Below are 23,839 nucleotides of genomic sequence, written 5' to 3'. Positions count from 1 at the left end.
CTCAAACTCCCACCATGGTTGTCATCGACTTTGTGCGCCATGCGCAGGGCTTCCACAACTTGTGCTCGGACAACCTGAAGATGCCCGACCCGCTGCTGACGTCGCTCGGCGAGGAGCAGTGTGCCACGCTGCAGCAGGTCTACGGCGCCGACAACCACGCCAAGGTGCGTTTGCTGGTGTCTTCACCACTGCGCCGCACGCTGCAGACGACGCTGCTGTCCTTTGCGCCCGTGTCGCAGCGCGGCGTCCGTGTGCTGGCGGTGCCCGAGCTCCAGGAGGTGTCGGCCATGCCCTCGGACGTCGGCACACCGCGTGCGGTGCTTGAGAAGCAGACCGACCTGTTCCCTGCTGACAGGGTCGACCTGTCGCGGCTGCACGTTGGCTGGACGAACAAGGGTCCCGGCAGCCCGTACGCGTTTGCGCTGCCGGTGCTGGCGGCGCGGGCCAAGTCGGCACGGCGGATTCTGCGGGACCTGACCAAGGACCTGGGCGCCGACGACCGCGTCGTGGTGGTGACGCATGGCGGGTTCCTGCATTTTCTCACAGAGGACTACGAGGGCGTGGACCCGGGTCGGGGCACGGCCTGGAAGAACACGGAGTGGCGGTCGTACGAGTTTGTGAGTGAGGAGGACGACAACGTGTCGCTCAAGGAGACGACCGAGAGCGTCAAGCGGCGGGCGGGCTCGGAGGCGGGTCTAACGACACAGGAACAGATTGAACTGGCGGCGGTGTACCACGGGTTCCTGGCGTCGGAGCAGGCCCACTGGCCGAAGCCGCGCCCCGAGGACATTCGTGACTACGAGACGGCGTTGAGTGAACCACAGGAGGTGGACGTGGCTGCATAGACGCGGGGGACAAGGGCTCGAGGAGCTTGAAGGACTTGCGATGCGACGTTCTTTGAGGATCGGCTGGGAGTCCAAAGCGACGTCGTCAAATGGGGAGATTTGTACAATACAACAGAGACGGCCCTTTGACGTATTGCGTTCGACGACAATAGAACAAGTAGAAAATAAACAAAACGTATCCGAGCCTTTGCTTTGGTCCTTCAGAGGCCACCTGCTGCGCCGTGCCATTGCCCATGTTATGTTGCTGGAGCTCAATATCACGAAATACGACACAATTTGCCGTGCTCCGTCGTCGTCGACTAATGCAGTTTGGCCTGAGGCTGAGAGTGGTACGAATGTATTAACTGTCCATTTTGGGTCTGGCTTCTGCCGGACGACGTTTGCATTTATTTACGGCTGGTATGTCCGTGTGGCCGATCGAATGCTTTCTCTTGACGTTCTGTTTCGCTTTATTCAATATTCCAATCACTGACCACGACCTTTTCATTGGTCTGTGTTGTCCCCTCCATCTTTCCTTTTTTAGTTTTTCTTCGCGCGTTTCAAGACGGCAGGCGCGACGCCGGGCCTTGCTCTGGCTTCTCCAAGATTTTGCAGGTTTGCTTGTGTCGTATGGTCTTCAGCTGAGTCTTCCGTTGCCAAAGGCCGCTCTTTGCCGTTCTCTGGCCCTGACTGGCCTGCCAGTGCTCACCCACACTGTTTCGTCCCTGGTCGCGGTGTGGCCCCCCTTTTTTCCTCTCTCCAATAAACAGCGCGGCTGCCAAATCTCCCGCCAGGGCCCACTCCCCGGTCCCTCCTTCCTTCTTCTCAGGGACCAGGCGCTGGCCAATCAGCAACCTGCATTGGATGTTTCAACCAGTCGCAGATTCCCAAAACAGGACTAGCGTCAGGTCCATCCTCTCTTTTGTAGACAACAACAACGATCTTCTTGACGAACCCTTTTCTTCTCCTCTTTTTTTCCATTCCACCCCTGACACCCGCGCTTCGCTGCAGGCCGCAGGAATTGAGACGCCGGCCTCTTTTATCCGTTTCTCCTTTCTTTCTTCCTATTCTTCAACTCGTTTCTTCGTTTGTCCATCCCGTTCACTCACAGTCGCACTACCCACTTGCCCATCTTGGCAGTTGTAGGCCGCAAGGCCCTCTTCCACGTCTACGGAGGTACTTCTCTCGTTCTCTTCGCCGCCATCGCAGGACAAATGGCGCCGTGGGGACCGTGGTCAATGGCTCGCGGGTCCTGAGCTTGGCCCCGATCCTTGAGTTGCTGGCATCGAGTTTTGCGAATTGGGTTGACCGTTTTTCTTGCTTTGAGGTCTTGTTATGTACTGTGTGTCTTTGCTCCGTGCTGCAGAGCGAGTCTTTTGAACGCCGGGGATCCGTCTGTGGCCTGTTCTTCATCTCCTTGTGTCTATCAGTTGCTTGTGTACTTCATACATCCGTATGTTGTACGACATACGGAGTACACGACGTAATATATATCTTGATCCGTTCCTGCATGCGTCCCGCTTTCTTACACCCCTGTTAATCCCTGCTCCAAAACCACCATGGAGAGGAAGGCCCTATACCTCATCCTGTCTCTTTTGCTTGTTTCCTCTGGCCTTTTGTCTGCGATCCTGTCAGCGTGTGTCGTCCCGGTTCTGTTTCGCCATTGTTCATCTGTCGCTGGTCGCATCTCCGGCGTCTCTTGCGGCTCACGTCTTCCCTCCGGGCATTCTCTTTTTGTCTCCGTCCTCTCATCGTCTCACATCCAACCAAACACCGCTGTGGCCTCGCTGAGCGTGGCCGCTTTCGTCCGGATTCGACGTAAACGCCCATTGGTATCATACCGGCCTCCAACTCCTCTTTGAATTTTTATCTATGGCCGGCTGTCTTCAAATCCAAGCACGGAGAGCCATTCACTTTCTTGTGCCTGCCCTGCCTCTCGTTCGGAGCTATCTTTGTTTCTCTGCACTTCTTTTCTCCTGTCGATCCGGCGCTTGTCAACAATTGTCTGGGACGACTTAAAGAGAACAAGCATCGTCGACAGTCATAAAGCGTTCTTAAGGCTCGTCCTCTGCACTCTATTCTTATTTATTATTTATTATTACTTTGCGCACACTCACAGTCACCCTCGATTCCGAAAACTCATTTTGCCTCAGCGGCAGTCTCGCGTTCCGTTCCTCTCCCTGGCTCTCAATTCGGAGTACTGTCGGCGACGTAATTCCTCCCTTCCCTCCCTTCTGTCGATCAGACGCCCGCCACCGTGATCTACTGCACATCCTCGTCCAACAGTCCGCAAAACCGTCCATTATTATCAACAAAAAGGACGACCTTCTGCACACTAGCTGTTCTTCCCTTTGCATGGCCGTTCCCACGTTCCTTGGTCCGTCTCATACTTTGCGTCCGCATCTGCATTGAGTCCACGTTTGCATTACGCATTTTTCGTTTTGCATGCTGCATTTGGCTCAGTGACCGGGCTTCCAGCTGCAGACCGACCCAGAGGTCCACTGTTGATCGCCTGTCTTTCGGACTGCAACTTGCCCTGGCCCACGGATTGTGAACGCTGGTCGTTTGCCGTTCCCTCGTCTTCATCATTTGCTTTTTGTACCCCTCCGCATCCTCTGACACTGACGGGGGTCTGGTAGCGTTTCTGCGTCTAAACCCCCTGGCCACCTCGGGCCTGACCAGGGCCACTTTCTCCCCTATCTCACTGTGTGTGCACGCTCTTTCGCCCTGTGCCCACTCCTCTCATCTTTCAACCGCTTCCCTCGCACTCACTTTCTTCCTCTCTTCTCTCCACGCATCGTCGCTTCGACCTTCACATTGTTTCGTTGTGTCAACGACGTCTTTTGTCCTGAGTCTTTGCAAAGACGAAGAGACATCCTCCTTTCGCTACTCTCCGCTCTGCTTTCGATTTTTTTGTTGTTGTTTTGTTGCTTCACTCCTTTTTGAGTGTAATTTTGACGGCCGGCCCGAGTTTCTCTTGTTTTCTCACATCGACATCGACATCGACATTTATCAAACATTTTTTTTCGACAGAAACTGTGTTTCTTCTCCGTCCGTTCTCTTTCGATATTCCCTCTTTTTGGATACCCACCTTTTCTTCGTCTGTTCAACTGAGTTGAGACGAGTCCAACTCTGCCAGTCTTTATTACATCAAGGGATATATACGATCTCTATATACCATTACATACCGCATCGACACCGATCACCCGGCATGCTCGCAATATAGCAGCTACGTCTTGTCCCCTACCTCGCCATACGTCGAGTCTCTTTACATCATCCTCTCGTTTCCGTCACATCGCCACGCAATGGGCTTCTTAAGCCACGGAAACAAGGCCGATGTCCGCCCCGAGCAGAAATGGGACTACATCGGCCTCAACGACTTCAAGTCGTCCTCCTGCTTCACGCCCCTCGCCTACGCCTACCTCTACTTCTCGCTCGGCCTATCCATCGCTGTCTACGCCGTCGATACGTTTACTGCCGTCAACCTGCTCGTCTTCGACCGTTGGTCGTCCGAGATCACACCCACGCAGCTCATCTCCTTCACGGCCTCTAAGTGGATATTTTCGATATGTATCATCCTGTCCGTCGTCAATCTCGCGTACGAGCACATCCGTGCCATGCGCATCATGCGCCGTGGCAGTGTCGCCGAGTGCTACCTCGACAGCCTGGCTGTGCGCCTGGAGAGTGTGCGCTGGGGCAAGGGCCAAGGCTGGAAGCGTTTCCTGGTGTTCGCCGAGCTCACCAAGAGCAAAAAGGGCGCCGAGTACATTGCGCTCTTCACCTACTTCAGCTTCCAGAGCTGGATCCGTGTGCTGCTGTGCTCGGGCCCGCGCCAAGCCGTCAATGCCTTGACTCTGCTTTCTGTGTACAACGCGCAACTATCTGCGTCGGGCGACAATGTGGGCAACACCATCCTCGACTTCTTCGACAAGATCCGCACACTGGCCGAGGGCGACTACCGCGAGGCCGTCATCCTGTCTGGCATGCTCTTCACGCTGATCATTTGGGTCTTTTCCTTCCTGTCGCTGCTGCTCGCATTCCTCTTTTTCGTCTTTTTCCTCTGGAGTTACATTCCGCGCTCCGACGGCGGCCTGTCGGGCTACTGCTCGCGCAAGATTAACAAGCGGCTCATGAAGATTGTTGCCAAAAAGGTCAATACGGCCCTTGCCGAGGAGGAGCGTCGCCGCAAGAAAGCCGAGCTCAAGGCCGCCATCAAGAACGGCGTGCAGCCACCCACCGAGCTGACCGCCACCATTCCCAACGTTGGCGACGACAACAAGTTGCCGATGATGCCACAGCTGCAGCGCAGCGAGACGATGGCGAGTATGGCCACGCTGCCGCCGTACACGTCCCGGCCCGGTACCGCCACCGGTGGGTTTGGCGGCAAAGGTCCCACCAACGGCAGCACCTTTGAGCTCAATGCCCTTGACCAGAAGCCACGGCCCAGGATGCCACCTTCGCGCTCCGACACGATGGCCTCCATGTCCACCATGGCTGCATCTACGCCAACCAATGGCGCAAAATTTTCGACCCGCGCGCCTTTGCTTGGCTACGCCGCCGAACCGGGTCGATCGTCTTCACCTACGCCGTCACTACCGGAACTGGGAGACGGTCTGCCTAGTGGTCTGCCCAGCGGACGTCCTCCAATGCCATATGGTCAGGGCCCGGGCCCGGGTCCGGGTCAGCTCAATCGGACTAACACGGGCGGCTCCATGCCGTACGGCAACATGCGCAACAACAGCCGCAACGGCAGCTTCTCGTCCATCTCCAACAACCAGGGCATGTATCCTGGCCAGGGCTCGATGCCTCAGATACCACCCCCTGCCCGGTCGCCCGCAGGTTATGGCTACAACCGCAACAACAGCAGCAGCAGTATCAACGACATGCCGTCCACGGACCTTCCATATGCCAATAGCCACAGCAATGGCCAGCCGGGCTCGCAAGATTTCGGCTACAACAATGTCAAGGCCAACGGCCGAAACAATTCGCTGTCGGGCAACGGAGGTCCTCGCTATGTTGCTTACCGTCCGGACGAGGGTGGTAATATGGGCCGCGTCAGCCCTGCACCGTCTGCTCGTTCCTATGGCCCTGGCCCAACGGCGCCTGGTGGAGGTCCTGCTGGTCCTGGCCTTAGCTCGCCCCTGCGCAGCGCTACCAACCCGTACCCGGTATCACCACGGACGTACGGTGGCGGTCCGCCTCAGCGCAACATGACGGCGCCCATGCCGCAGATGGGCCAAGTCACGCCCGTTGCTCAGAATGGCCCCAGCAGCAACTTCGGCTACGGCCACGGCCGCCAGATTTCCGAAGAGAGTTCGTACAGCTCGTACTTCAATGAGCGTCCCACGACAGCGTCGAGCCAGCGGGGTGCCGGTGTCGGCGTGGGCGGCGGTGTTGCGCCCCCCAGACGGCCCAGCTATGGCAACAACACTGGTGGCAGCAATGCGTGGAACAGCGATGTTGAGTCACAGCGTTGGCGGTCCTAAGCGTACCCTGAGCATTTCTCTTTCTATCTTTCATGTCTTCATATGGTATCTTGATGCTCTTTGATCTTTTGATCATTAACATAAGCGAATTGTCCTTACACCCAACCATTTACTCTCCGTCTTATTTCCTCATGTCTATTTACCATCTACCTTGGTATATTTCATATTTCTTATTCCGAAAATAGTTACACGGATTGCATGGGCTTGCAGCCGGCTCGAATTGACATCATGACCGTGTTGATGAGATTCCCCATGGTGTACGACGTTATCCTGCGTAAAGCGCTGAACAGCGTAAGCTCAATTGCCCTGTGTGCCCTGTAAGTGCCCCGATTTGACACGGCAGTGGGCTCACTTACACATAACTGCTGAATGTCAATAGTGGAAGAATTGGCCAATCGTATGCTACGAAATACTTAAGCTTCCCCACCTCGAACACCTTCAACGTAAGATACATCACGTGCACAAGACCCACAATGCCTCCAGGCCGCACCTTCCCAATGGGTGAGGCACTTGGGAGCTCCAAAATTTTTGTTCTTGCCCAGTGGTACTGTAGCCCGAGTGCCTGCCATCGCTGTCGAAAATTTGCGGCTGCAAGAAAATCAAACTATTTTGGGCCTCTCTTTTCTCCTTCCTCTTCCCTCCTCCCTCCTCTTTCCCCCTCTCCCCCTTCTCTACCAACGCGGCCTTTTTATTTTAGGGCACCGTCATCTCTTCTCTCTGTCTCCTTTTTTCGTTTTCTTTTCGCACATCCTTCACAATGGTCGCGACCACCTTCCGGACGCTGGCGCCGTTCGTGCGGTCGGCCCGCGTCGTCCTGCGGTCGCCCAGCACGAGCCCGTTGGCCGCTCTGCAGCGCAGCGCCGCCAAGCCGTCGCCGGTCCTGAGCTTCTGCCGCAGCTACGCTGTGTACGAGCGCACCAAACCCCACGTGAACATTGGCACGATTGGCCACGTCGACCACGGCAAGACGACGCTGTCCGCTGCCATCACGAAGCGCCAGGCCGACCGAGGCATGGCCAACTTCCTCGACTATGGCTCCATCGACAAGGCCCCCGAGGAGCGCAAGCGTGGTATCACCATTTCGACTGCCCACATTGAATACTCTACCGAAAACCGCCACTACTCTCACGTCGACTGCCCGGGTCACGCCGATTACATCAAGAACATGATCACGGGCGCCGCCAACATGGACGGTGCCATTATCGTCGTGGCTGCGTCGGACGGCCAGATGCCCCAGACCCGTGAGCATCTGCTGCTGGCCCGCCAGGTCGGTGTGCAGAAGATTGTCGTCTTCGTCAACAAGATCGACGTCATTGAGGATCCCGAGATGCTGGAGCTTGTCGAGATGGAGATGCGCGAGCTGTTGACCACGTACGGCTTCGAGGGCGACGAAACCCCCGTCATCATGGGCTCGGCCCTGTGCGCCCTCGACGGCAAGCGCCCCGACATTGGCGAGCAGAAGATTGACGAGCTGATGGCCGCTGTCGACTCCTGGATCCCCACCCCCCAGCGCGACCTGGACAAGCCCTTCCTGATGTCTGTTGAGGACGTGTTCTCCATCTCGGGCCGCGGTACCGTGTCGTCGGGCCGTGTCGAGCGCGGTACGCTCAAGAAGGACTCGGAGGTTGAGCTCGTTGGCAAGGGCATGGAGATCATCAAGACCAAGGTCACCGACATTGAGACGTTCAACAAGTCGTGCGACGAGGCGCGTGCCGGCGACAACTCGGGTCTGCTGCTGCGTGGTGTGCGTCGCGAAGATGTCCGCCGCGGTATGGTCATCTGCAAGCCCGGCTCCATCACCCCCCACACGCAGTTCTTGGTGTCGCTCTACGTCCTGAGCAAGGAGGAGGGTGGCCGTCACACTGGTTTCCGCGAGAACTACCGCCCGCAGATCTTCCTGCGCACGGCCGACGAGGCCTGCTCGCTGACCTTCCCAGAAGGCACCGAGGACAAGCACTCCAAGATGGTCATGCCCGGCGACAACGTCGAGATGGTCGTGACCCTGCAGCACCCCCTCGCAGTCGACAACGGCCAGCGCATCAACGTGCGTGAGGGTGGCCGCACCGTGGCCACGGGCATTGTCACCCGCATTCTCAAATAGATGACAGTGTGTGGGTGACTTGGACAAGAATTTAACGAAACAAAATACTGGGGAAGAAAAATACAAAATGTTGGTATGATATACAGCTTGGACAAAAGATCCAGGGAGACGGACTACCGGTTCTGGCTGGAGGTATAAAAAACGGAAAAGGCAACATATAAAAAGACAAAGACTCGACTACCCAAGGCTTGTTTTTCTTTTTCTTTTTGGCTTTACTCGTGCTTCATACTTTCTTTGCTGTGCGAGTTCAAGCCCGCCCTCACCGGCCGGAGCCGAGTTTACTCTTGACTCGGACATGGCGTCATGTATCTATCATTGACATACAATCTCCTACATCTCCTCTCGGCAAGATTTTCCCCTTGGTAGCTGGCTACACTGTGTACATTAGAAAATAAAGGTTTCAGTTCCAAGTTCGTCACATGGCGACAAACAGTTACGTGTAAGTTATGTGTACGTGTCTGTTTCGCATAAAATCGCGCCACTTCGTTGCCAGAATTATTTCCGTTTATTCTGTAGAAAAAAAAAGCAAAGTAACAAAACAGTTCGGGGGAACAGGACAGAGAAACTATCCCAAGAGTGCGCCCCCTTTTATTTTCCGCCCGTCATGCTCCCGTTTGGCTGAGTTAAAAAGCACAAAAGAAAACGTTCCCTCCTCTTCTTCTGGCTTTTGTTCTTGGGCCATATACATCTCGTTTCTTCCCCGGTCCACAATATTGGCCCTCATTCAATCGTCAATAGGTACAGTACTGTTGTGCTGCCAATGCCGAGAGAATCCGGTCGGGTGGGTGAGGTCGCGGTCTTCGTCGGCACCTCGCTTGTCGTACAGTGGATTGTGTTCCCCTCCTTCTCATTCATGCAGCACGTCCTCCTCCCCTCGTCGGTTCACGTTCATCGTTCCATTCCGTTCCAAAAAGAGGTTCGTTTTGTGTTGGTTCAAGTTCCCGTGGCGACAAAGATAGAAAAGGGACGGCCGTATCGTTATTTTTTGTAGTAATTTAATGGATCGTGTTTTTTTGGTTGTTGAGTTCTGGTCCCAGGAGGGGCAAATCGCTTAACGGTGCTTGACGAAGCCAATGTCGTTGGCCTTCTCACGGAAGCACTGACGGCAGATGTCGAGGCCGTACTTGCGGATCAGACCAGCGCGGTGAGCGCAGACGCGGCTGCAGAATGTTAGCATTTGTTTCTGTTCGTTCACCATCTCTCTACCATGTCGTTTGTTCGCCGATGCAGTGTCTTTCATCTCTTCCATCTCTTCGTCTCCGTGTTTCTCGTCCATATCGACGTCCATCTCCATCTCTTCTCTTCGAATCGGGGTTGCGTACCACTGGCGGGCGCCCTTGCCGTACGACCGCGGGCGGGAGTTCCAAACAGACTCGTGAGACATGATTGCGGTTTTGAGGTCGAAAAGAACGGTTTGCTTTTCTCGGGGAGCAAAAGTTGCGTGGTTGTGGTGAGGGTGGAAGGGGAACGAAAAATAGGCGAGAGGAAAGGGAGAGCGGAAAAGTGCTACACTAGCGAACTTCCCTCTGGGGCTCAGGTGGGATTTTTTTTTCCCGCGGGCATAGGCAATTTTTTCGAATTTCGCAGCTCTGCTGTGTGGATTTGTGCGTCTGCCACAGTTATTGTGGGCCCAACACGAGTTCCGGAGATGTGGCGCATTGTGGCTGGTGACCTTCACGTGAGTGGGGAAGAAAGGTTGGCTATCGATAACAGGGACCCATATTTATCTGGCCCCCTGCCAACACCTAGGCGCTGAGCAACAGCCTGCCCTGACTATTATAGGCCGCCTTATGGCAGTGCGGGAAGCTGCAAAGTGGCATCTTCTTCGGTCGAGCTCTGATTTCAAAGCCAACGGCCATCCTGTTGAGTGCCGGCCACTTTCATATTTACCAAGTATTTCTAGGTTTTTTGTTTTTGGTACGTACTTTGTGGGCTCGTTTTGTGCCAATGCGATTCATTTCTGCTGTGCTTTCCATCTCGTCCACCTGTCCCACAACCTTCTAACGCTGCAGCTACAGGCTCAGACCACTTCTTATCGACAAACAGTTCCATCAACCTATCAAGAAACATCACCTTCCACACCATGCGTCTGTCCCTTTTTGCCCTCACGGGCCTGGCCAGTCTCGCAGCCGCGGGCTCGGCCGTGCTGGACCTCATCCCGTCCAACTTTGACAAGGTGGTGATCAACTCTGGGAAGCCCACACTCGTCGAGTTCTTTGCGCCGTGGTGCGGCCACTGCAAGAACCTGGCCCCCGTCTACGAGGACCTCGCGCAGGCATACTCCTTCAGCGACAAGGTCCAGATTGCCAAGGTCGATGCCGATGCCGAGAAGTCGCTGGGCAAGCGGTTCGGTGTGCAGGGCTTTCCCACGCTCAAGTTCTTTGACGGCACCGGCAGCGACCCCGTCGACTACCAGGGCGGCCGCGACCTCGACAGCCTGACGTCTTTCATCTCGGACAAGACGGGCATCAAGCCCCGCAAGAAGGCGGCGGCCCCCAGCGACGTTGTGATGCTGACGGAGTCAACTTTTGGCACAACCATTGGCGCCGAGCAAAACGTGCTCGTGGCGTTCACGGCGCCGTGGTGCGGCCATTGCAAGTCGCTGGCGCCCACGTGGGAGAAGCTGGCGACCGACTTTGCGGCCGAGAGTAGTGTCGTGATTGCCAAGGTGGACGCCGAGGCCGAGAACAGCAAGCAGGTCGCCAAGGACCAGGGCGTCTCCTCGTACCCGACCATCAAATTTTTCCCGCGTGGCAGCAAAGAGCCCGAGTTGTACGCCGGCGGACGCAGCGAGGCTGACTTTGTCAAGTTCATCAACGAGAAGGCTGGCACGCACCGGACGGTCGGCGGCGGCCTGGACGCTGCCGCGGGCACGATCGAGGCACTGGACGAGCTGGTGGCCAAGTTTGCGGCGGGCCGTGCGACGCTGACAGAGGCGGCCAAGGACGTCAAGAAGGCGGCCAATGCGCTGCAGGGCCAGGCGGGCGCCAAGTTTGCCGAGTACTACGTGCGTGTCTTTGATAAGCTGAGCGCCAACGACGGTTTTGTGGCCAAAGAGCTGGCACGCCTGGAGAGCATCCTGGGCAAGGGCGGCCTGGCACCGACCAAGATTGACGAGCTGACAAGCAAGTCCAACATCCTGCGCAAGTTCACCGAGAAGCCGGCGGCGGAGAAGAACGCCGACGACGCCGCCAAGGACGAGCTGTAAGCGGCCTCTCCTCTCCTTTGCACCTATTTCCTAGAAAGGCACCTGGAACGGCAATTACGTTGTGAAAGGAAATGTCTTACTAGGGGGGACAAAATAAAGCTGTCAATAATGGGCTCGAATAAATTGAAAGTATCGTTATGTATTTGAATGGCATGCTACGTCCGGTTATTGGTGATACGTGTCTCTTTTGTCCTTCCTGTGATCAAGTCGGCCATTGGTTTTCGCTATTATTTCGATCCGTCCTCCTTGTTTTTTAGAGCTGCCTCTAGGTTGTCCAACCGACGCGACATTTCGTCCACTGCATTTGTTAGATATTTGGTATTATGAGGAGGTAGAATATCGTTATAAAATGGAAGGAAAAAATCAAAACAAAAACCGCCACACGTACTCTTAGCGAATATCTCGCTCGAAACACCGGCAAACTTGTTAGACACCGAGTTGAGGAGATCATCAAGCTGCGCCGTCAGGTCAGCACGGGCATCGTCGGACGACTGGGTAGCTTGTTAGTTGACCGAGAAGGGAGACAACGAAGAGCATCAGTGAGATCCGTCTAGCAAGGGGGAAGCCTGAAGCCAGCATAAAGACGTTCAGTGCTTTAACGTGCATTGTCAACTTACTGTCGTCTGGCTTGAGTCGTTGTTGTTGGAGGACATGATGAAGGCTTTGTTTAGCACGAATGCCCCGTATATCAGTACGTAAACAGAGTAGAACAGGCGGCGACTTAAGTTGTCACGTCTGTGGTGTGGCACCGTGATGATTCGATGCGGTTGAAGCGTTTGGTCGCTTCCCTGTAACGGCAGCCCCCTGCAATCCCTGTAATTGACTGCTTAGGTAATAAAAGCTGGAGGTAGCGAAGCCCCACTGGCCCACCAACAGCTACTTTCCGTATTCGTGGTTGACGTCGTATGGTCAAGCCCTCTGTATTCCCCCGAACGGCTAGCCCACCAAGACGGTCTGCCACCTTCCAAATCGACCAGGACGGGCCGTCCTTGCATGCCTCGCTCCTTCCTTGTAAACAATCACGCCGATTTGCACGCCCCTTCCTGCCGTGCAGGTAGCAATTGGTCTTGCCGTCTTGGCTACCTTGCCTGCATCCAGAGAGTTTATTGGAACATCCTTATCCCGCGATATGCATAATCTGCCCGCCACCCGGAGATGGGTGTGGGCAAAAGAACTCCGGTCCGGGTACAGTGCTCGCACTGACCGGCCTCTACCGGCAACGCTTAATAACGCACATGCAGCAGCATACGGATTGCACCATCGGATATAGCGGGGCTTTTCTTTGACTTGAGATACGACAAAGCGCTGACGGAATTTTATTCTACGTTCTGTTCTTGTATCTTGAGCACCCGACTGTCTTTCGGCTTTTGTTATTTGACTGCATTCACATCTGTCGTCGTGCACTGCTCACCCGCTGTTTCTCTTTGCCTCGCGTTGCTCATCACCAACTGACTCTCTACTGCTTCAAAAACGCCGACTGAAAGCCGACCAAAATGAGCCACGAACTCCATACAGGTAAGTCAAATCTCTCTGCCAACAGCGTGCGTCGAACGCCTTCTGACAAGACAGGCTTCCACTTTGTCAATGAGCGTCACAACGACACGTATCCGACGGTCGACCCGAGCAAGCGGGACTTCTCCGGCCGCTATGTGTTTATCACGGGTGCCTCCAAGGGCATCGGCCGCGAGACGGCTCTGTCGTTTGCCAGCGCTGGTGCCGCCGGCATTGGCATCGGTGCGCGCTCGGGCCTTGAAGACCTGCTAGAGCCTCTTGCGGCCGCAGCGAAGGCCGCCGGAAAAGCGCCGCCGCAGGTCGTGGCCGTGCCGCTGGACGTCACAGACGAGGACAGTGTCGCTGCGGCTGCCGCCACGGTGGCCAAGACGTTTCCGCGCATCGACGTGCTCGTCAACAACGCCGGCTTCCTCGAGAAGCGCGCCAAGATTGGCGACAGCGACCCGGCCGAGTGGTGGACGACCTTCAACGTCAATGTGCGCGGGCCGTACTTGGTGACGCGGGCCTTTTTGCCGCAAATCACGTCGCCCAAAGACGGCGGCGGCACGATTGTCAACGTCAGCAGCATTGCCGCGCACCTACTATCCCAGGGCGGCTCCGCGTACCAGACGAGCAAGCTGGCGCTGCAGCGGTTCACCGAGTTTCTGGATGTCGACCACGGCCTGAACACATCCGAGGGCATTCTGACGTTTGCCATCCACCCGGGCGGCGTGTTGACCGACATGGGCCGGCGGCTGCCCCTGGAACGGCAGTCCTACCTGACTGAGACGCCAAAGCTAGCGGCGGACGTGATTGTGTACCTGACCGAGAAGCGGCGGTTGTGGCTGGCGGCGCGGTACCTGTCGGCAACGTGGGACGTCGAAGAGCTACTGAGTAAGGAAGACGAAATCGTCAAGGGCGACAAACTCAAAGTGCGTATGGTTGTGTAAGGGCAGAAAGCAGCTTTCTCTATGTCTATACAAGTTATAAATTCATTCGATTTTGTGTTTTGTTTGTACAACCTTGTACAAATCCTTTATCAGATCGGCGGAAGTGATGGGACAGATACATATTCTCTCCGCGAGCAAGACCTGTCGACATTCAAGCAATGCTCTGCACGCCTTACGCAAATGATGCGCATCCGTTACGTTTTCATGGCTGCCGACGACTATATGTTCAATACCAAGGTCGCTGTGTCGATGCTGGACTTGACGGACTATGAAAACACGTTTTTCCAGCAGCCACTGAGACTTTGTCGTTGCCGTGTGACGTTTGCTTAGGAGAAGGGGCAATTCACTGTATTGCTGAAGAGTTTAGACTGAGAAGCTTTGCTTTCATGACGAGAACAGGCGGAGGTCCAGCTCCTTCCATTCATGGCGGTCATAGCGACTCTTGCAGAATTCAGACTGTAAATTGCGGCAAGCATGGAGGGTAGCACCTTCTCGACTTTCCAACAGAGGGCCAACTGCTAAAACAGCGCTAATCGCTAATACAACGTAATACCCCATAAAATGCCCCAAAGTGGACCGACCTTCTGCGCCTTCCCGTCCGCGCCGGATCACGAGACACTCCTGCCAAAGCCGCCAACAGACAGCTTGACCAAAAGTACCTCCTTTTTGTCATCATTCGACATCACCACTCCACATTCGACGACGGTGCATCACGACGTCTGCCGTCTACTACGAACACAGACGTCAATACAAATGAGAAATTGTCATCCAGCCATCGCATGTACATAGGCAGCATCGTTCCTCGCATCGACGCCCCGCCTGACGATTATCTCGACGTTGGCATCTAATCGCGTGACGACATCACCACAGTCAACATTCTCGACCGCCTCACGTCCTCCCTCCACCCCGCCTCCTCCCAAATGATGCCCTCCAACCTCCGCCCTCGGTAGTCGGGTCCCACACGACCGGAGTCGATTCTCCTTTTCCTCCCTCCCTCCTCCCTTCCCGGCCCCTCGTCCTCTTCCTTCCCCACACCCGCCGCCATGCCTCAACCGCAGGATAACGCGAGGTTCATCCTCCTCGTGATGATGATCTTGTGGATCAACACTAGCAACGACGCCACGGCCGGCATCCTGTCGGCGCCGTCGCTGATCATGGCCCGTGTCGGCCGCCAGCGCGCCGCCTTTGAGGCAATCCAGCCGACACAGTGGGGCGACTTTGCGCCGAACACAACGTCTCCTCCACCCGATACGAAAACCAACGGGACTACAGAGGACATGGCCGGCTGGCTCAACTTGACAGGCTTTCGTCGCGAAGACAACCTCGCGTGGGACGATCTGGACCGCTTCCGCGCGCGCTGCCTCGAATGGAGCCGCAACGCCTATCCCATGGTGAATGGCGTCAGTCTATGGGACCGCGGCGAGACTATGCTTACCTGGCAGAACGCCACCAGCTTCGTGGCCGGCGAGTGGGTGCGCCGGCCGGGGTCTGTCGAGCGGCACATGTCGAGCTACAACCTGTCGGCGATCACGGCGCAGGCCTATGACTTGGGCGCGGCCAACGATGTGGCCGGGCGCGGCACTGGTATCTTTGGCAGCGGGCCTCGGACTTCGGTCGGCGCTGCCCCCGCAAACAATACAGACGCCGTGACAGGCGGCAAGAACGTGACTACAATGGCCCTTGCTGCTGCGGGCGGCTTGTTAGGCAGACGGAGTGCCGTGGAAGACAATGGAGCACAGCCTGCGTCATCAAACGCAAACGCAAACGCAGACACTAAGGCAGACGCCAAACCCGACGAGCCCGACCAGCACGACCAGCACCCTCTGCGACCACGGCCCTTTCCTTTGCAGGCTATGGAGTGGGGTCGCAATATCACGGGCTTCAACGGACGCATGGTGTTGCGCGTCACGGACCAGGACGACGAGGCTGAATATGTGGACGAAACCGACCGCTTCGCCGACGAGCCGCCCACTGGCGGCCTTGTGCGCACGACCACGGCCACGGTCACGCTCGAGGACATTGAGGGCACTGGCAGCTCGTACGACATGCGCCTCTACGGCGTGCACTGGCCGCGGCAGGGCGCCCTGCTGCTGACGACGACCAGCGAGAAGTTTGCCGGCATTTTTGGACTGCCACACCTGGCGCCCGGCCGCCCTTTTTTCGATTCCAGCAAACGACTCCTCAACCGCACACTCGACGCGGCACTTGCAAAGCGCGAATCCACGCGCCTCTTTGGCCCGCCCGACCCGGCCTTGTCGGCGCCGCTGTGGTCGTCCAACGTCGACGGCGCGCCCGAGGGCTTGACACCGCTACCGCGCTGCGAATACGTCATGTACGTGCAGATCCACCCGCTGGACGCGACACAGTTTCTGCCGACGAAGCACAGTCACAAGCGACCGCTGGGCACGAGAGATGTCTCTGGCAACGCCAGCATGCCGGTCCAGACGTTTGAGACCCGCGAGGCTCTTGAGACTCTTGAGACTCGCGGCGTTCCTGACGAGTTTGGCTACAGTCAGGAGGACATGACGCGCCTCATGATCGGCATCGAGCACGAGATTCGGTTCCCGACTGGCGCGCCCATCTTTGGCCGTCGCGGCGTCCCGGACATGCAAATGTCTGCCGTGCTCTACTCGCCCGACTGTGCCTACTTTATCGAGACCAAGGGCCCGCCGCATTTTGCCGCCGGTGCTGGCGCCGAAGGCCAAGCAGGTGGTCTTTTTGGACAGGAGAAACAGCCTCTGGTGCACCTGCGCGGCAAGAAGTCTGAGGCCATTGTTTACGACGCCCGCTTGTTGATGCTCGCCTTTTCTGCCGTACTTTTTGGCCAGGTCAAGCTGTTCTTGGGTCAGGTTCGCGAAACATACACGCCGTCCACGCTGGGCCGCATTAGCTTTACGACGATGGCCGCCATGGTGCTCGCCGACGGTCTCGTCTTTGGCGCTGCTGCGGCCTGGGCCCTCACGGCGTCTGCGAGCTTCTTGCCGTCGCTCGTCGTCACCTTTTCCTCCTTTACGTCCATGACCATTGGCGGCTACTTTTTGTCCGAAATTTACACGGCCCAGGAGCCCGAGCGCAGACGACGTGACCGCCAAGAGCTGCAGCAAATCCAGCAGCGACAGATGGAGATCCGCGAGCGACTGCGCCAGCACTATGCCAACATTGCCAGAATCCGCGCCGCGGCTTCCACAAACACCGCTAACACCGCGACGGGACTCGGAGCAACCGCAGCAACACCACCTGCAGCAACACCGGCGCCACCTGCTCCACCTGCTCAACCAGTGATAGCAAGGGCATCATCGCCGCCGATTATCGTGCCGTCTGACCAAGACATAGACGCCGAGATTGCCGACAACGCCCGCGCTGCTGCGACTCCCCTCTTACCGGCACCCGCGACGGCTCCAGGTCCTGGCGGCGCTGCAGCAACAACAGGAGATGCTCTTGCCACAACGGCAGCCACGCCCGTCCTGCCGCCTTCGACGCCCTTCTCTAACATGGCCGGCCGCATGCTCATGATCGGCATCGTCATCATGTTCCTCAGTCTCGCTGCGTCGACCTGGTGGGCCTCGCTGCGTGCCACCTATGCCAACATACTGTGCTTCATCTACCTGTCCATGTGGCTGCCTCAGATTGCCCGCAACATTGAGCGCAACAGTCGCCGCGCCTTTGCCTGGCGCTTCATCTTTGGACAATCTCTCCTGCGCCTGCTGCCCATTGCCTACTTTTACCTGCGTACCGACAACATACTGTTCGCCCAGACCGACTGGCGCGCGTTTACCGCGCTCGTCGCCTGGGTCTGGGTCCAGCTGTGGATCCTGGCTGCCCAGCACGAGCTCGGCCCGCGTTTCGGCATTCCCAGCAGCTGGGTCCCCGAGGCTTGGGAATATCACCCCGTGCTGCGCGAGGACAACGTCGAGGCTGGCGGCTTGCCTATTGGCCTCGTATCGACGGCCGAGGCACCCGCAACCAGCCCCGACGAGGGGCCTGCTGGCGCGGCCAAGCGGAGACCTTCGAATCCAACGCCCTCCACGTTGGCCAGCAACAGCATCGCTGCCAACACCAACATCTGGACCATGGACTGCGCCATCTGCTGCGAGGCCTTGGATGTGCCCGTCGTGCGCGCAGGCGCCGACGAGGCCGGTGTGTCGTCTGTGGCGAGCAGCGTCTCGGGCGTATTGGCTCGTCGCCAGTATATGGTCACGCCCTGCCGCCACATCTTCCATACCAAGTGCCTCGAGGGCTGGCTGCGCTTCCGCCTGCAGTGTCCCATCTGCCGTGAAGAACTGCCGCCGCTGTAGTCCTTCGGCGTCTGATTTGCCGGTTTTATTTTGTTGTTGTTTCCTTTTCTATTTTGTTTTGCGACGCATTGGTGGCTGGATTATTATGCTTAGAGTCGGCGTTTCGTGGTTTGCGATGTTATTGCATTTGGCTCAACTTGGCTTTCTACCTGTCCTCCTCCTTTACTTGTCTACATACTGATTGGTTTTGCCAACGAGCGCCAACAGCTCAAAAAGCAAGGCATAACTCTGTGTATTCTATATTGTATTGTACATATTTTGTCGCTTGTCCTGTTATACAATGGCCGCTTCTATGGTATGGCGTCCTCTTTGGAGAAGTCTTAAGTGCAAGCGAGAAAATGACGTCGAACCCTCGAAGCTATTCAGGCCTCCATTCCCGGTAAGCGACTGGACACCAATATCCGTCATTCGTGACCTTTCTTCTACCTTCTCCTTGTCGCCGTCTTCGCGGCGCATGAGATCCATGGCCCTTTAGAGTACACTTATCAATCTTCTTTCCCATCTGCATCTTCTGCTTCTCTAAGATCGCTCTGTTCCTGTTCCTGTTCCTGTTCCTGTTCCTGTTGTTCCATTTCCAATCATTTTCTGTTCCCTCTGTTTTTCCTCCTGTCTCTCTCGCCTCTGCTCCCACTGCCGCTCTCGCTTTTGAGCGGCCTTGGTTTTTTTGTTAATAATGCGCTGTTCTTCTCGGGCCAGACGCTGCGCTTCGTCAGTCGCCTTGTGTTGTGCCTTTCGTAACTGTCTCTCGGCGATTCGTGCTGCAAATTCGGCGTCTTGTTTCCGTTGTTCAGGCACGAGCAGGGCAAGCCGTGCAGCGTTATCCTGCACTGGCAGTTCTCCATTCGTCCTCCAAGCGTCCGAGTCAAACAGTAATGTGTCTGTGGCTATACGGTTCTCAGTGACGGCCTTTTTTGCTGCGGCTGTCTTTGTTATGAGATTGGCCACAACGGCTTTTGCGGCTGCCGCCTCCTTTGCAGCAGCCGTCCTTACAGCAGCCTTCTTCTTGGCTTGGTCGGTTCGACGGCGCCGGAAAGCAACTAACGAGGTCCCGGAAGACGACGTGGTCAAGGACGACATAGAGGCCCACCGACGGTGTGTTTGGTCGTGAGGTACCCGTGATAGGTTCTCTGGATTGAGACGGGCCCCGCCTTCATCGCCATTACTCGTTGTGGGGGCAGCTGTCTTAGGCGCGGGCAATGCTGGCGTAGGCGCTTGCTCAACTGCGACCGGGGCGGACATGGCGGGCACTGGTGTCGGCACAAAAGCTGACTCCGGCACCGATGTCGATGCTGTTTCCAGTCTCTCAGTCAGCTTGGAAATAACGTCTGTCGCATTGTGGCTCTGTACTGCCTGGCCAGCTTGCTTCGTTGCTGGTGGCTTGGCTATGCCCAGTGCCATGTTGTGTCCCTCATTTGTTTTCGTTCGGACAGGCAGGTCGACAGTACAGTTCACTTTGGCAGTGGCAGACGGCTTCCCACTTGTCGAGGTTGCAGCTCCGTCTGTGAACACAAACTGCTTGTTGGTACTGTCTTGATGAATTGTGTCCTTCTCAATAACGACATAGGCATCCAGACTGCAGGCCAGATCTTCTATGCTGTCTGCCGAACGGATTTGTTTATTGCTGTCATTGACGCCTTTGACGGTGTCCACATCAGACTCCGAAAATGTCTCATCCTGGGGCTCGGTGTCGGGCACTGGTGACGAGGCCTGCCGGTATTTGTCCTTGGTAGGCCGTGTGCCACGCAGCTCGGGGTGCTGATGGTAGCATTCCGCGTCGCCTCCCACGTGGCAAAAGTCGCAGAACGAACAGAGCATATAGAGTTTGGTAGGGTGCTGACAGCGGCACTCGGGACACCGAGGACAGCCGGGGAACTTTGAGCGGAAGAAGTTCTTTATGACAACGCGAGGCGCGGAAATGAGAGTGTGTCGTGGCTTTTTGCGTAATGCATAACCTGGGATCTGGTACCGGATCTCACCGTTGATGAGTACCATGTCCTCCTCATTTCTGTCGCCAGGCCCGTCGACATCAACATCTTCGTAGTTCACGTCGTCAGCATAGCCGCCGTTTGGGCCATCGTGGTCACCGTAGTCGTCGTAGTCTTCGTCGTCTCCTTCAAGTTTGTAGCTTGTGGCGGTCGTCTCATAGGGCTCTGTGACGCTGGTCCTAATTGTGTCTTCTTTTCCGACAGAACGGCCTCGCTTCGCAGTGTCACCGATTGTCTGTTGGCTGTCGAGTTTTGATGTTTCGGTAGCTTCGGTCTTGTTGGGGGTATCCTTGGCTGTTGTGCCGTTGACCTCTGTAGGTGCTTTGGACATGGGGTTGCGGTATTTGCCGAGGGCATCGGCCGTTTCGTCCATATTATTTTCCTCCGCAAGTGGTTTTGCCGCTTCTGCAGCTGACCTGATGGGTAGTTGCCTTTCGACAACTTGCTCGTCAAGAGCTTGCTTGTCAACGGGTGTTGGATTCACAGCCGAGTTATTCCCCGAATGCTCCGTCATTGCTGCCGCATACAGTCCTACTTCCTCGTCGTCAGCAGGCGGCCGAAACTGCATCTTGCCGCCCCTGTATATCATCAGCCGCACAAAATCATCCCAATTTTGGATCAACTCCCACTCGACTTTCTCAAGCTTCTTCTTCTTCTTCTTCGTTTTGGGCATACGCTTGGACCTGAAAGCATGCAGCCTGTTCTCCCAGTGCGGATCTGCCTCCTCCAGCATGTTCAAGCAATGCCATATCCGAACCGTGTCGTTCTGCTCGCCTGCTAAAGCCTGAACGACATCATATCGCCTTTCGAGGCCGTCCAAAAACTCCTCGAGATTATGAAAATTGTAGGGTCGGATGTAAAGGTAGTCCGATAGGGCATAACGGCCTTGGGCGCGCCATTCGGCTCCCTCGTCATGGACAAAAGGCATCGTCTAGGGTAGGGTATGAGAGCAGAAAATTGGCCGTGCGGCCGTCAGGGTATTTGCGTGGAGTATGTCGGTGGCATTCGGGCCATATATGAAGTTATGCGGTGGTGGCCAGCCTGGTAAAATGGACGTTAAAAGACGTGTGGTATCCGTGAAAAGTGAATGTACAAAAACAAAATAAATACAAAACAAACGCTTGACCAGACTTTACACTGGCTGCTTGCGCACGGCTCGAAAAGATGCAGCCACGGCGAAATTTGGACCAGGGACCGAAATCGTAATTAAACTTTTTTTGGGCCCCCCTGACAAGCTATCAACGTTTTGTCAACGAGCCAGAGCCCTCACATGCCATAGACACCACATGGCGTACACGTTTTGGAGCCATTCTTCGTCGACATAGGTTTGAAACGGACCAGAAGTCAACCAATTGACTTCAATTGATTTCGATCCGTTTTTGTTGACTTTGCGGCACTGGCCGCGTCGGTGGCCGTGTGGAGACATGGCTGTCGGACCGGTCGCAGCGATAACCGGTACATCGAAGCGAGATATGGTGTCGAGTACGCGGGATATTGTTTGGAAGATGCAGAAGAAAGGATTGGAAGAGGAAGAAAGAAGGTGACGAAAGTCATGTAGAAAGCAGCACGATGTGTTTTCTTTCACCCCCCCTTGCTCCTTCCTCAAGGACCAACGTGAACTATCACGTGTATGTGAATTTTCGGGCAAAGGGGGAAGAACGTGCGCTTTGCAACAAGCTAAGCTGCAGCTACATCGTAGGAGGCCCCACCTATGACGACACTGGTGGGGTTGAAGCTTGTCGCAAAACAGAAAGACAACAGAGCTGACTTCCGGCCGAATGTAGAAAAGGGGTTGAAAGAGGAAAGAAGAGCATGCAGGATGCCAATGGCCAATTAAGAAAGAACAAGTTGTGGCGTGGTGGTAGAAGGAACAGAGGGAAATACGACAGCATGCAATGCACGTCAGAGACTTCACACGGGCTATCTTAGCCAAGAAACGGTTCGGGCAAGGAAACAACGAACGGCGTGGAAGAATGAGCCAGAGCACACTCAAGGAGAGGGTCAAACCCAAAACAGGGAAAGAGCAAACAATGCAGCCTAAGGCAACAACGATGAACAGGATGAAGACTTCAAGATGAAAAGAAGCGAGAATTGTAGCAGAATCCAGACGTCGTGTAGTACAATGGACGGCTTGTGAATTGAAACAAGAAAAGAACGCGGGCGAGGCCATTCCCACTTTTGATGTACAGAGCTTGCAAGTATATTCGTTTTGTGCCTCGTTCTTTTTTCCCCCTTGATTTGATTTCGACGGATCTCCACTTTTCAGCAGTGGTTTGCGGTTTCCCGTTTCCCTCAATGTCCCTTGATGAGAAGGAGCCACCGGCGGCCGTTTCTGAGTTTAAATCTCTCGCGTTCCCATCTCTTGCAGTTCCTTTGTTCACCTTCCCAACAACGATCTACAAACCGTCTCTGCTCTACGTCCACTTTCCCACTTTTCCACTTTTCCGCTTGTCCGCTTTTCCCTTCATTCACAACCAGACAACCTTGTCATCTCTATTTCACACCTCTCCACAACTGTCTCGTCCCCCACCACCGCCGCAATGACTATCAACACTATCCTGTTCGACTGCGACAACACGCTCGTCCTCTCCGAGGAGCTTGCGTTCGAGGGCTGCGCCGACTTGCTCAACGAGATCTGCGAGGCAAAGGGCGTGTCGCCATTGCCCAACTTTACGGGTCCGACGCTCATCACCGAGTTTGTCGGCCAAAACTTCCGCGGCATGCTCACGTCGCTGCAGTCGCGCTACGGATTCCCGCTGACGGCTGACGAGACCAACTCGTATGTGCTGCGCGAAGAGGAGGTTGTGATTGCCAAGCTGCGCCAGGCTCTGAAGCCGTGCGTCGGCGTGGAGCCGCAGCTGGAGGCGCTCAAGGCGGAGAACAAACAGCTGCTGGCGGTTGTCTCGTCGTCGGCGCTGCGGCGCGTCAAGGCGAGTCTCGAGGTCGTGAAATTTGACCGATTCTTTGCGCCCGACCACGTGTACTCGGCGGCAACGAGCCTGCCGACACCGACGAGCAAGCCGGACCCGGCCATCTACCTGCATGCACTCAAGGAGCTGGGCAAGACGGCCAGCGAGGCCGTGGCCGTCGAAGACAGCCGCAGCGGCACGCTGAGCGCGACGCGGGCAAAGATTCCGACGATTGGCTATGTGGGCCCCTACGCAGCGGACAAGCGGACGGAGATGGAGAAGGTTCTGCGCGACGCGGGTGCGCAGGTGATTATGCAGAGCTGGGACGAGTTCCCGGCGAAGCTGGAGGAGATTTCCAAACTGTAGAGGCTGGACGAAATCATACGCGACCAAGGGCAGGCAGATGGCATATCGGCGGCGTACGAGACGAGCTAGACGAAGGAGGCGATCCTATATACAGTCGATACAGAAAGACTATAACGTCTAGAGCATTGCTTTTCTTGTTCTCAGAGTATAGAAAGTCAGGCATCATATCGTTGTTATTGCTACTTGGAAGCGAATGGTATTTCGCGATGTTCTTTAATCTCGTT

General features: G+C 55.9%; 10 protein-coding genes across 10 annotated transcripts; 7 read left to right on the top strand and 3 right to left on the bottom strand.

Moving 5' to 3' along the window:
- Nucleotides 1-14: 14 nt before the first annotated feature.
- On the top strand, nucleotides 15-845 carry SPBR_07736 (uncharacterized protein; the record flags this gene model as incomplete). Its single annotated transcript, XM_040765990.1, has 1 exon — nucleotides 15-845. The coding sequence occupies one exon, from the start codon at nucleotides 15-17 to the stop codon at nucleotides 843-845; it is 831 nt and encodes a 276-aa protein (XP_040616427.1).
- A 3,284-nt stretch (nucleotides 846-4,129) lies between these two features.
- SPBR_06774 (uncharacterized protein) lies at nucleotides 4,130-6,310 on the top strand (the record flags this gene model as incomplete). Its single annotated transcript, XM_040765030.1, has 1 exon — nucleotides 4,130-6,310. One exon carries the CDS (start codon nucleotides 4,130-4,132, stop codon nucleotides 6,308-6,310), a length of 2,181 nt encoding a protein of 726 aa, XP_040616426.1.
- A 757-nt stretch (nucleotides 6,311-7,067) lies between these two features.
- Nucleotides 7,068-8,411, top strand: SPBR_07301 (elongation factor Tu; the record flags this gene model as incomplete). Its single annotated transcript, XM_040765555.1, has 1 exon — nucleotides 7,068-8,411. One exon carries the CDS (start codon nucleotides 7,068-7,070, stop codon nucleotides 8,409-8,411), a length of 1,344 nt encoding a protein of 447 aa, XP_040616425.1.
- A 1,051-nt stretch (nucleotides 8,412-9,462) lies between these two features.
- SPBR_09016 (uncharacterized protein) lies at nucleotides 9,463-9,795 on the bottom strand (the record flags this gene model as incomplete). Its single annotated transcript, XM_040767142.1, has 1 exon — nucleotides 9,463-9,795. One exon carries the CDS (start codon nucleotides 9,793-9,795, stop codon nucleotides 9,463-9,465), a length of 333 nt encoding a protein of 110 aa, XP_040616424.1.
- Nucleotides 9,796-10,494: 699 nt separating this feature from the next.
- SPBR_07477 (protein disulfide-isomerase A6) lies at nucleotides 10,495-11,619 on the top strand (the record flags this gene model as incomplete). Its single annotated transcript, XM_040765731.1, has 1 exon — nucleotides 10,495-11,619. The coding sequence occupies one exon, from the start codon at nucleotides 10,495-10,497 to the stop codon at nucleotides 11,617-11,619; it is 1,125 nt and encodes a 374-aa protein (XP_040616423.1).
- A 227-nt stretch (nucleotides 11,620-11,846) lies between these two features.
- Nucleotides 11,847-12,272, bottom strand: SPBR_07977 (heat shock factor-binding protein; the record flags this gene model as incomplete). The annotated part of the gene is made up of 3 exons (XM_040766228.1): nucleotides 11,847-11,917; nucleotides 12,008-12,110; nucleotides 12,237-12,272. 3 exons carry the CDS (start codon nucleotides 12,270-12,272, stop codon nucleotides 11,847-11,849), a joined length of 210 nt encoding a protein of 69 aa, XP_040616422.1.
- Nucleotides 12,273-13,112: 840 nt separating this feature from the next.
- SPBR_07639 (NADP(+)-dependent dehydrogenase) lies at nucleotides 13,113-14,060 on the top strand (the record flags this gene model as incomplete). The annotated part of the gene is made up of 2 exons (XM_040765893.1): nucleotides 13,113-13,134; nucleotides 13,189-14,060. 2 exons carry the CDS (start codon nucleotides 13,113-13,115, stop codon nucleotides 14,058-14,060), a joined length of 894 nt encoding a protein of 297 aa, XP_040616421.1.
- A 1,043-nt stretch (nucleotides 14,061-15,103) lies between these two features.
- SPBR_06493 (ring finger ubiquitin ligase) lies at nucleotides 15,104-18,355 on the top strand (the record flags this gene model as incomplete). Its single annotated transcript, XM_040764749.1, has 1 exon — nucleotides 15,104-18,355. One exon carries the CDS (start codon nucleotides 15,104-15,106, stop codon nucleotides 18,353-18,355), a length of 3,252 nt encoding a protein of 1,083 aa, XP_040616420.1.
- A 519-nt stretch (nucleotides 18,356-18,874) lies between these two features.
- SPBR_06699 (uncharacterized protein) lies at nucleotides 18,875-21,268 on the bottom strand (the record flags this gene model as incomplete). The annotated part of the gene is made up of 1 exon (XM_040764955.1): nucleotides 18,875-21,268. One exon carries the CDS (start codon nucleotides 21,266-21,268, stop codon nucleotides 18,875-18,877), a length of 2,394 nt encoding a protein of 797 aa, XP_040616419.1.
- A 1,612-nt stretch (nucleotides 21,269-22,880) lies between these two features.
- SPBR_07807 (phosphoglycolate phosphatase) lies at nucleotides 22,881-23,615 on the top strand (the record flags this gene model as incomplete). The annotated part of the gene is made up of 1 exon (XM_040766061.1): nucleotides 22,881-23,615. The coding sequence occupies one exon, from the start codon at nucleotides 22,881-22,883 to the stop codon at nucleotides 23,613-23,615; it is 735 nt and encodes a 244-aa protein (XP_040616418.1).
- Nucleotides 23,616-23,839: the final 224 nt, after the last annotated feature.

Source organism: Sporothrix brasiliensis, assembly GCF_000820605.1.
Source record: "Sporothrix brasiliensis 5110 chromosome Unknown Cont20, whole genome shotgun sequence".
NCBI lineage: Eukaryota > Fungi > Ascomycota > Sordariomycetes > Ophiostomatales > Ophiostomataceae > Sporothrix > Sporothrix brasiliensis.
This window is presented reverse-complemented; position numbering and strand designations above follow the sequence as displayed.